At 41.9% G+C, this 11,934-nt stretch overlaps 1 protein-coding gene across 2 annotated transcripts in view; it reads left to right on the forward strand.

The window, feature by feature from the left end:
• Positions 1-11,934, forward strand: part of lztfl1 (leucine zipper transcription factor-like 1) — a 65,253-nt gene that overhangs the window by 36,622 nt on the left and 16,697 nt on the right. For both annotated transcript variants that reach the window (XM_052596714.1, XM_052596713.1), the window contains exons 4-7: positions 10,532-10,589; positions 11,339-11,410; positions 11,496-11,561; positions 11,853-11,930. In XM_052596714.1, the coding sequence (XP_052452674.1) occupies positions 10,532-10,589; positions 11,339-11,410; positions 11,496-11,561; positions 11,853-11,930 (274 nt within the window). The remainder of the gene's footprint in view (positions 1-10,531; positions 10,590-11,338; positions 11,411-11,495; positions 11,562-11,852; positions 11,931-11,934) is intronic.

The following is an 11,934-nucleotide window of genomic DNA, read 5'->3' on the forward strand; positions in this document are numbered from 1 at the left end:
TTAGAAGGTCTGCATTAAATTTCCAGTAATTTTCTTTTTTATTTCTGGGCCTATTATCTGGATTTAATTCAAGATTTATTACACAGTGATCAGTTAAAGGTGCACTATTAATCGACACATTTAAGACATTGCTAGAAATTCCAGGTGTTGCTAACCATAAATCTATTCTGGATTTACTGCTACCATTGGGTTTGATCCATGAGAATTGTATGACCTCTGGGTTCCTATCCCTCCAAATGTCTATTAAACTGTTTGAATTTAAGAAATCACAAAGAGTAGTATTCCAGTGGTTTGTGCTATATTTAAAAGGAAATCTATCCTGCCATTCATCAGGTGTCAAATTTAAATCTCCACCAATCAAAATAAGTTCGGTATGATACTGTCACAGTGTCTGGGTTGTTGTTCCCTGGGGTTCCACTAGATTTCCTCTTTGCTCACGGTGTCTGTCACCAGATCACTTCCTCCTCCCTTATTTGGTCACCTTCCTCCTTGTTGTGTAATTGATTGTCCCCCACCGTTCTCTTGTTCCCTCATTATCCTTCTATTTATACCCAGTCTGTCTTAGTCTGTGTTACGGAGTCCTTGTTTAATGTCGTGTATTATTCAGGTCCGTCAACTCTTGCCTTGCCTTATCTTGCCTTGCTTTGTCTTCGTGTCTTGTTTATGTTGGATTTGGATTATGTTTGGTTTTGACCCCTGCCTGGACTGTTTACCCCTTTGGATTATCCCTAAATAAACGACTGCCTGCAATTGGTTCTATCTCCGTGCCTCTTTGGATCCTTGCCGTGACAGAAGGACTCCGTCAACACGAGAACCAGCGGTATGTCGTTTTTCCGTTCCCCAGCCAAGATGGCGGAGAGGCGAGTCAAGTATCTCAGGTTGACCGGCCTCCGCCAAGAGGGCAATGAAGTGGGTGCCCTAGCTCAGGTGTTCTGGTCCCTGGCCGAGGGCATGGGCTATAACGATGCGGCCCTTAAGGACTATTTTAATGATGGGCTGGATGATCCAGTGTCTCAGGATGAGATGGCGCAATTAGAGACACTGGAATTCTGGGAATTCGTGCGCTACCTGCAGCATCGGTGTCGGTGGGATGCCCCAGCCACTCCTGTCTCTTCCGGCGGGGTGGTCGTCAGCCCAGCACCACTGCCCAGGATGGCTATCAGCCCAGCGCCACAGCCCAAGATGGCCGCAAGCCCAGCGCCACAGCCCAAGATGGCCGCCAGCCTAGCGCCACAACACAAGATGGCCGCCAGCCTAGCGCCACAACACAAGATGGCCGCCAGCCTAGCGCCACAACACAAGATGGCCGCCAGCCTAGCGCCACAGCCCAAGATGGCCGCCAGCCTAGCGCCACAGCACAAGATGGCCGCCAGCCTAGCACCACAGCACACGATGGCCGCCAGCCTAGCGCCACAGCTCAAGATGGCCGCTAACCCAGCGCCACAGCCCAAGATGGCCGTCAGCCTAGCGCCACAGCCCAAAATGGCCGCGAGCCTAGCGCCACAGCACAAGATGACTGTCAGTCCAGCGCCACAGTACAAGATGACTGTCAGTCCAGCGCCACAGTACAAGATGGTGCCCGATGCAGAAGCAGTGCCCGATGCTGTTCCGGATGCCGAGGCAGTGCCCGATGCCGTGGCTGAGGTGGTGCCCGAGGTCGTTCCCGATGCGGTGCCTGATGCTGTTCCGGAGGTCGAGGCGATGCCCGATGCTGTTCCAGAGGCCGAGGTGGTGCCCGATGCTGTTCCGGAGGTCGAGGTGGTGCCCGAGGCTGTTCCGGAGGCCGAGGCGGTGCCCGAAGCTAGTCCGGAGGCCGAGGTGGTGCTCGATGCTGTTCCGGAGGCCGAGGCGGTGCCCGATGCTGTTCCGGAGGCCGAGGTGGTGCCCGATGCCGAGGCGGTGCCCGAGGCTGATCCAGAGGCCGAGGCGGTGCCCGATGCTGTTCCAGAGGTCGAGGCGGTGCCCGATGCTGATCCGGAGGTCGAGGCGGTGCCCGATGCTGTTCCGGAGGCCGAGGTGGTGCCCGATGCCGAGGCGGTGCCCGATGCCGAGGCGGTGCCCAATGCTGTTCCGGAGGCCGAGGTAATGCCTAATGCCGAGGCCGTTCCCAATGCAGTGTCTGAGGCCGTTCCAGAGGCAGTGCCCGAAGCCGAGGCGCCTCAGGTTTCCACAGACAGTCCGGAGTCCCGTGAACTCTCCAGAGTCGAGTCTGATTCCCATGGACTCTCCGGAGTCGAGTCAGGTTCCGGTGGACTCTCCAGAGTCGAGTCAGGTTCCGGTGACTCTGAAGTCACCAATCTTCTGGAGTCCAGTAAAGACACCAGAGGATTACCGGAGTTTCGTAGTCCCATTGGTCCGGCCGCACAGAGGTCTGCTCCACCTTGGGGGGCTCTCGTCCTGACCACATGGCTGTGGTGGTCTTCTGCTTTGACCTGGGAGGCCCTCGCCCTGACCACACGGCTGTGGTGGTCTTCCGCTCCACCCTGGGGGGCTTCCGCCCTGACCACACAGTTGTGGTGGTCTTCCGCTCCGCCCTGGAGGGTTCTGGCTTCGACCATATGGCTGTGGTGGTCTTCGGCTCCGCCCTGGTGAGTGCCACATTATGCCCTTCATGGACTTCTGTTTTGTGTTTTTGATTTTTGTTGTGTTTCTGCCTGTTCCCCTCAGTTAGTCTGGCCCTCCGTCCCTCCCCCTGAACCTCCTCCGGTCCTCCTCTCTCCTGGTCTCCCTGTTTTATGTTTACATTTCTGGTGTTTGTTCCCCATGTTTTTCTTTACCGGCCCTCCATCCCTCCCCCTGAGCCTCCACCTGTCCGCCTCCCTCCTGGTCTCTGTGTTGTGTCTTGTCATGGAGCGTCTGGGAGCCGCTCCGTAGAGGGGGGGTACTGTCACAGTGTCTGGGTTGTTGTTCCCTGGGGTTCCACTAGATGTCCTCTTTGCTCACGGTGTCTGTCACCAGATCACTTCCTCCTCCCTTATTTGGTCACCTTCCTCCTTGTTGTGTAATTGATTGTCCCCCACCGTTCTCTTGTTCCCTCATTATCCTTCTGTCTATTTATACTCAGTCTGTCTTAGTCTGTGTTACGGAGTCCTTGTTTAATGTCGTGTATTATTCAGGTCCGTCAACTCTTGCCTTGCCTTGTCTTGCCTTGCTTTGTCTTCGTGTCTTGTTTATGTTGGATTTGGATTATGTTTGGTTTTGACTCCTGCCTGGACTGTTTACCCCTTTGGATTATCCCTAAATAAACGACTACCTTTAATTGGTTCTATCTCCGTGCCTCTTTGGATCCTTGCCGTGACAGATACATTTCCTTATATTCAGTGACTACATCCGTAACTTCTGATAACAGCATTTTGTTCTGATTAGTACCATTAAAGCCATAAATATTGAAGGGATTTTTATTATTTTGGTAAACGTTTAACACAACAGCAAGCCAGTGACCAAATCCATTAGCTTTAAAAGTGATTACATTCCCTGGACATTTATTGAAGCAGATGGCTACACCGCCAGACCGATTAGAACCATGACTGAATATAATCTTTTCCCCCCATTGGTTTGACCATAAGGTGGCATCAGCGTCACAGGAGTGAGTCTCTTGTAAGAAAGTACAGTGGGCATTTTGACCCTTACAAAACAAAAATACTGCTTTCCTCTTCACTGAATCTCTAAGGCCTCTTGTGTTCAAAGAAGTAAACAATAAACTCGTCTTTAACATAGAAAAATGAAAAGTGTTTTAACAAAAAATACTGCTGTAACAATTAAGCAGTAACAATAGCCACCAAAGGAAACAAAAATATATATTTAGCCTAATATATAGTCTAACTATATTAGTAAAGATCTTTTTTAGTTCTTTAGAAATATAACTAAAGGGTAATCCTCTAACATTTAAATAAATAAGGATATAACGTTACCCTGCCTTTAAATGATAATGTTCAAAAGTCTTTCCATGTCTATGATGATTTTTTTTATTTATTTTTATTCTCTGGCATATATGCGACGACCGTTTATGTAGCCAAAAGGTCCCCTGTAATATGCCTTCTCACCCACTTTCCTTGCTCGCAGAATTTGCGGCCAGAGTTTTCCCCTTTCCAGCATGTCGTCATTCGTCAAATCCTCGGCGAAACGGATCCCTGCAGCCTCACAGACCTGCAACTTTTTAGTCATTCTCCAGATGGCATCCCTATGTTGACGCTTAGTGAACTGCACAATCACCTGGCGTGTCTTGTTATCCTTCTTCCTCCCCAGGCAGTGTACAGTGTCCACGTATTCCACCATTTTCTGGGACCATTCTGGTGCGATCTCCCCCAGCGGTCGTATCACCTCTTGCCTGATGTTTTCATCCAACGTTACCTTCTCTTTGATTCCCTTTATTCTCAAATTCCAGCGTCGTCTATATCTGTCTTGCTCCTTTGATCTTTCTGTGAATTCGTCAACTTCTTTCCGTAAAACAGACATTTGGGTTTCCAAAGTAAAAATCTTCTCCTTGCATTCCTTGACCCCTTCAGCATTGAATTCAATTGACTTCGTAAGATTATCAATCATCACTGTTTTCTTAGTTAGCTTAACATCAAGCTCCGCCATCTTTTGGTCTGGACTATCAAACCAGTGCTTGAATTGCTTCTAAAACCTCCACTGCGGTTGGATTTTGCTTGGACATTTTCTTCGCGTGTGCTCCTTTGGATGGAGTTGATGGCGGGGAGTTATTAATCTCATCATGGCCTCTTTTTCCTTCACTGTTGGACGCAATCTTCATGTCCATTCCGAAATCATGGTCTGAATATTGCATAGTTCGGAGGGTTTTTTCATCATCTCTTTTGTTCTTTTGTTCGTTCGGCATGGTCAGACAGTCAGTTCCAGCTGTTTAGCAGGGTAACTAATATACAAAACTGAAATTAAGGAACTTCCCCAGGTGCACTAATTTCCTCCAACCGTTCAATCCGCCATCTTGCGCAGACTGTTTTCTACAATAGTTAGACTTACTCTATCGAATTTAAATGTACATGATTTATTAAGCATGATTGTATCTTTAATCGTCTTAAAAGATAAATCAGGATATTCCTGTGAAATCATATCTTTTTGTAAATCCTGGACTTTCTTTGTAAAATAATCTTGTATATATCACAATGAGTGTGATATATACGTAGTTGACCATGAATGGAAAAGAAAAAAAAAACTCCTTATATTCAGGTATGAAGAATTATTAGGCACTTTTTCCTTTACTGATAAAATGAGCCAAAAACAAAGGTTTAACTCAGACTGAAAATCCAAAATTATTAGATCCCCATGAGAATTATTCAAAATAAGTACAGTACAGTAATTGCAAAGTTAAGATATGACCACTGGACAGAAAAATGCTTACTGGGTCAGAAGGGTCAGAAAAAAAACAAGTGGAGTAGAACAGAAACATATAAACTGCAAAAGAATTAAGAATTAAAGTGAAGAATCAGGTGTGAAACTATCAGGTGGCATTTAGTCTACAGTGCAACCATTTTTCAGAGCTGCAACTTTCCTGCAGTCTCCATAATTACAAGGTGTCAGGTTCTGAGAGACTTAAAAGATCCCAAAAAATGACTTAATTAGAATACCATGAAGTATTGTGGAATACTATATATTAAGACTTTATATATAAGCTTTATGAACAGATGGGTTCTGAGTGACTCTTGAAGGACCAGCACCACCTCCTCTTGTACTACGCTTTGAGGAATATATCTTCCAGAATCTGGCATTAGATTTGGGAGCTTATTTTTATTCCATCTCCTATCCTGAAAAGTCTGTCTAGCAGAATTGACTAAAAATTAATCTTCACATTAATTCTTAATTCTTTTGAAATCATTTGTCATTTCTTCTCCACCTGTGAACCAGTCACCATTTTTTGTCCAATTTTCAAGTCTTAACCTTATTATTGTTAATTATCTTAAAAATTGTTCATGTTAAAATAGTTAATGTTTATGAATGAAATCTTATTGTAAAGTGTTACTAAAGTTATATATATGGCTCTGTGAATGTGATTTCAAAGTCTAGATGATTCGGATTAACCCTTTAACTGCCGTATCCCTTAAAACCTCACTGCCAGAGGGTTATTGTTAATGCAAGTGCCTGCTTGGCACAGTTTACCTGATGCCACAGGGGTGGCGTTGCACTGATGGCTTGAGCCACCAACTGGCAGCAGGAATTGAGTCATTTTCAAAATGCTTTGAATTCAGCATCTTATTTTTACTCGATTTGCTTCAAACTTCATGAGAATAATGACAAAACATGGCCGATGTAAATATCGTATATATCTTATATATCGTTGCCATGGCAACGTGTCAAACTCGAATATTCTGTTATGGTGATTTTGAGGCAGATAACAACCTCAGATTTACATGAAACTCAAAACGCATATCAGTATTATTGATAGCAAGACAATGGAAAAAGCTTTTAAAAGGGTGTGGAAAAGGCACTCTATAGTGCCACCTTTTGTCAAAAGTGGGGCGGTTAGTTTTAGCTACAGACACCAAACTCGGTACGTATATTGTTCTTATCAAGACGGACAACTTTCTAATTCACAGTCATCAGCTATGACCAACAGGAAGTCGGCTATTTTGATTTGAATATGGATTTTTGAAAAAATTGAGCTGTGATTTAATGCATACTCCTCAGAGGAACTTAAATTGCGAACAGATTTTGGTTAGCTTGAACGGTTTTGTCGTGGTGATTTTTTGAAATGACAGTAAAAAGGGAATCATTAATTGTCTGGTATTTTTAAATTGCAGCTTCCAAACACTTAAGCATTTTTTCATACAGAGATTAAATCATTCTGAGGAAATATGCATAGTTGCATCACTTTACAACACTGTTTGATTAAAGGAAAATTAAAAAACTGCCAGACATCTCAACTCACTCTGTCCCTCTTTTTGAGGAATGTATGTGTGCTGACTAAGTGTGTGTGTGTGTGTGTGTGTGTGTGTGTGTGTGTGTGTGTGTGAGTGGGGGATGGGCAAGAACTGAGTGGCAGACAGACGGAGAGAGAGAGAGAGAGAGAGAGAGAGAGAGAGAGAGATGTAAGGGAAACAGGTCAATTTAGCTCAAAGGGAATCATTTAAGATTCTAAAGGGAATTTGAACAGAATCACTGTTTCACGGCTGGTCACTTAGACGCCCTGCGATTCAGTGAACGAGCCGTTTAACATCAAATCTGCGCTGGATACTAATATCCAAACTATAGTGAAACACTATCAATTAGCACAGTAACAAGATCGGCAGTTTAAGACATTAACTTGTAAGCACAAAACACAAGATGCTTCTCTTTTCAATATGAATAAGGCTTTATTAGATAAATCTAAGACATATAAACTAATCTAACACACAAAAGCACGCACTCACACATTCACACAAGTTGCAGGAAGATCGATAGTTAGGAAAAGATGAGTTTAAGAGAATGGAAATATGGAATCCCAAGTTTACAGCACTACGTTAAATTGCATAGACATGAACAACCATCAATCACGTAATTAGCCCTCGCATTGAGTTCCTCAATGTGACTAAAATTATATTAGATACACCAGCAAAACAAATATCTGGGGATACATTGCCTTCGTTTCCTGTGAAAGGGACTCCCGTTGAAAGGGGTATCCCGGTGTCACTGATTGGCTGGAAGTTCAGTAGTGTCTGAAGTGACGTCTTGGGAAGCCCGTGGTTGTTGGGCGTTGGCTGAAAGTGCAGAGTCGTGTGCGCTGGTTGAAGTTGACTCGACGTTACAAAACTTAACTCAGAACACGAAACTCTCAAACGGAAAAGAAAAGAAATAAAGTTTGACGAGACTAGGTTGTGCTCCTTCTCATCGTGGCTAAGTAGCAGCAGGCGTGCAGGCTGTAGCACGCTGCAACCGCGCTCAAAGAACAGTGGTGACTTAACAGCATGGCTAGAAGCTAAAAGCTAAAGCTAGGTAGCAAAGCTACAAGCTAAAAGCTAAGAGCAGGCATGGCTAATAGCAGAGACTAAAAGCCGACTAAAAGCAGACTAAAAGCAGAATTTCATGGTGTCCAAAGTATTTAAAGTGGCCTGTTGGCCACACCTCAAATGTTGTCTTGACCAATCAGATATTGTCTTGGTTCGGGGGTATCATAAATCATTTGTTTATCTTACCAAGCATGTGGTTCGAATTTTCCTGCCTTGCAGGGTCTAATTTTGGACATGATTCCTATTACCAGGTTATGATTTATTTTACAAATAAATGATTGTCAGGACAATATCAAGCAAGAAAATTCAATCACACACATACCAGACATGACTATGTATCCTTCAGCCATCCCAAAGTTATTAAAAAAAAAAAGAACATACACAATAAGTGATTATAACATGATAGTCAAATATGTGGGTTACACATAAATGAATATGGAGTGAAGCGATGGACTGATTCATTTATAAGTCTTTTTGAGTTCATTCTGGTCCATATATATGTACAAAAGCAGTTTCTTTGCCATTCTCATGACAAAGACTTTTCTGTGAAGACAGAGGTTTAAAGCCCCCCCCCCCCCCCCTTAGGAATTTCAGTCTGGTTCTGCTAGGTGGGGGGAAGTCAATGGAAGTGTTTAACTTACGGGTTTCCATGTGATGTCCAGCGTTGCATTTCAATTATGAACAACAAATTTGACAATCTCTTCTGCAAATTAAAATTGTCAATAATTGTTCTAGTGGTGTTAATGTTGAAAGCTGTTGTGTGCATAAGTTGGTTGGTCATCTTGCTTGGTTCTTGTGGCACTAGAACTGATTTATGACTTCCTGAGGAATTCGACTCGTGTTCCAAACAGCTTTGATAGACTATTTAATTTATCTTCCAGATAGTACCGCCGCTCCCTATATGCAGAGTACGCAGTCTTCGTAGGGCATCAACTCCCAGAGGGGGCACCATCCCAGTTGCTCAAAAAAAAACAAAAAACATGCGCCATTCTCCCATCCACGCTCGCGACAGCTCGCACCTCATGTTTGTGGATGAATGTACGTAATTGATGGATGGACATCTATGCCCAGATAAAGGACATCAGCAATCCGGCACAGAGAAAAAAAAAAATAAAGAAAGTAAAAAACAAAACAAAAACAGGCATAAAGTTGGCTTGACATTGGACATTCGTGAGTTGCAAATTTAGGGACCGTCTCTAAAGTTACATGTGATATTGTTATACACTTTTCTAACGTCAATAGCATTTGAAGAGAATGACTTAAAAACAACTGTAATTGTTCATCTAGGTGACAGCTATGATGCACAATTAAATTGAGTGTTTGATATTTATTAAAACAAACTGTAAGTCATATGTAAATTATGCTACTTTTTCACATGGGCTCAGTCACAAATTTGAAGCTCAATAGCATTTGAGGAAAAAGACTTGCAGTCATAAAACAATTGTAATGTGTTAATTTAGGTGTCAGCTACGATGCACACCTTATACATTTTATATATATATATATATTAAAATAAAGTGTTACTAAAGTTATATATATTGTTCTGTGAATGTGATTTCAAAGTCTAAATGGGTCGGATTAACCCTTTAACTGCCGTATGCCTTAAAATTTGATTGCCAGAGGGTTACTGTAAATCAGGGCTATTCAATTAGCGGCCCGCGGGCCACATGTAGCCTAGATTACAATCAATATGTCTTTCTCAACACTAAAACGTAAAATTGCCAATGAAAACCATCAGTTTAACCCTGCCTGGACTGACAAATACTTGTTTATTTTACCGCCACATCCAAACGCCAAACCGATGTGTTTAATTTGTAGTGAGTGCTTTGCAGTATTAAAAGATTACAATGTGCAGAGGCATCACAATGAGAAACACCAGACTTTCCGCACCAATTTCCCTGAGGGATCTCAAGAGAGGGTAGCAAAAGTGCAGAGTTTGATTGCATCTTACAAACGGAGCAGTACTACCATGGTATGGTCATTCACAGCCCAAGAGAGAGCTATCGCAGCATCCCTTCGTGTTTCCTAGATATTGGCAAAAAAGAAAAGGCCATTCACAGACTCTGAAACCGTGAAGGACTGTAGAGCGCAGTCTCGAGGGTACCCCCCGGCCTGCGAGGGGTGATGGGGGTATGTGGCGAGTGGGGCGGGGCCGAGAGGCGTGGGAACGAGGAGTGAGGCCAGGTGTAGTGATTGGAGATGAGCTACACCTGCGCCCCACCGCCAGTATCGAGTCCCACGTAGGAGATGGAAGGATATAAAACTGGAGTGACGACCGTGAAGGACGAGAGAGGACCAGGCCTGGGACATTATTTTATGTGTTTGCTTTTTATTTGTGCGCGCCAGTCGCCGTGAGGGGCTGACGCGCTGTTTTGTTTATTTTTGAATTATTAAAATGTTTTTGATTGTGCGCCGGTTCCCGCCTCCTTCTTCCCGATGTATAGGAAGTTTGAATCGTTACAATATTTATTATTAGGTTATCTGTAATTAAATTATCTATAATCATCTGTTGTGCAAAATTCATAATGAATCCTTACATTTAGCTCATTTCCTGATTATTTATTTCTTCTTCTTTTTTCTTGTTCTATTAGGGAATTACTGGAGCAAGTAGCTGAGTTTGAGAAGACTGATTTCAAAGCCAACAGCAAGGTAATTTCATTACAGGTCTTGACATGACACATAAACTAAACTCTTATAGGTTTACTCAGAATTCAAACATTTTTAAGGTTAATGTGTGAAATAGATCTTTTGTACTTTTAGACTGTCATGGCCAGTGTTAGGGAAAAATAATCTTTGTCTTATTTAACATTTAATTATTGCAGGTTTCTATAACATTGTGAGTTTGCATTTGATTGTTTTTTATTAATTTTGAGGAATACTGAATCATTGAAGTCATTCTGTAAATACATGTTCATATTTAGTATAGAACTACAGTAAGCATCATGTTCAGATAGCATGCACGCTTCTGCACTTACTCCTTATATCTCTCAACATTGAAACATGAGAGCATTCAGTCAAGACAAGGGAAACATGTCATTGCTTTTGAAAAAGTATAGTTTAATAAAAGTAATCTGATTATTTAACTCGCATTACTTGTAACGCGTTACCCCCAAAACTGGTAATTTGATGTTTAATTATAGCTTTTCATACTAATCTTCTAATAATAGAAAATAAAATGTGCAAAACAACTTCTGTTAAAATATTATGTATTTAAAAACCCTTAATGAAATTCAGATTTGAGTTTATTTAGTAATTTTTTATTTAATATTAATGGCTTCAAAACTAATAAACCACATTTCAATTTTTATTTTATGTGTTTTTCAAAAAAATTACAATACTATATGACAATACAATGTCTGTTCATAGTGAACTACATTAAGCATCTTCTTTTCTTTTAGGTAAATCAGGAGACTACTAAGCCAAAATTAGCACCACTGAATGAAGGAGGTGTGTCTGAACTACTCCAGAAGGTATTTTTTATTTTTATTTTTTTACAAATAAAACATGTACACAGTTTCTGTATATAAAGATGTTTTTATTTATTGTATTTTTTAGGAGATTACCAGACTACAAGAGGACAATGACAAACTGAAAGCTAGACTCAGAACTTTGGAATCTCAGGTGAAGAAATGGTAGTAATAATAATAATAATAATAATGATGATGATGATTTTTAACAAAAAATAGTAAAAATTCAGATTATCTTTACTAAAATCGTAAACTTGATATATACTGTGGTCCCTGAAACATATATATTTTTATTACCAACAGATTTTAATTTGAATTTGATATTTTATATATAATGCGATAACATTCATACATTTTTAATTGTGGCTTAAGTATCTAAATAGATTTAGGGGCCCTTTTATTGTACATTATTTTGTGTGTTGCCTTTATAACTGTTGTATTGTAGGCTATGAGTGCTCTGGATGAGAAGTCCAAAGCAGAGAGAGCCTTGAAAGACCTTCAGAAGAGCCAAGGTGATCAACAGGTAA

The sequence above is a fragment of the Carassius gibelio genome, chromosome B24 (assembly GCF_023724105.1).
Source record: "Carassius gibelio isolate Cgi1373 ecotype wild population from Czech Republic chromosome B24, carGib1.2-hapl.c, whole genome shotgun sequence".
Taxonomy (NCBI): Eukaryota; Metazoa; Chordata; class Actinopteri; order Cypriniformes; family Cyprinidae; genus Carassius; species Carassius gibelio.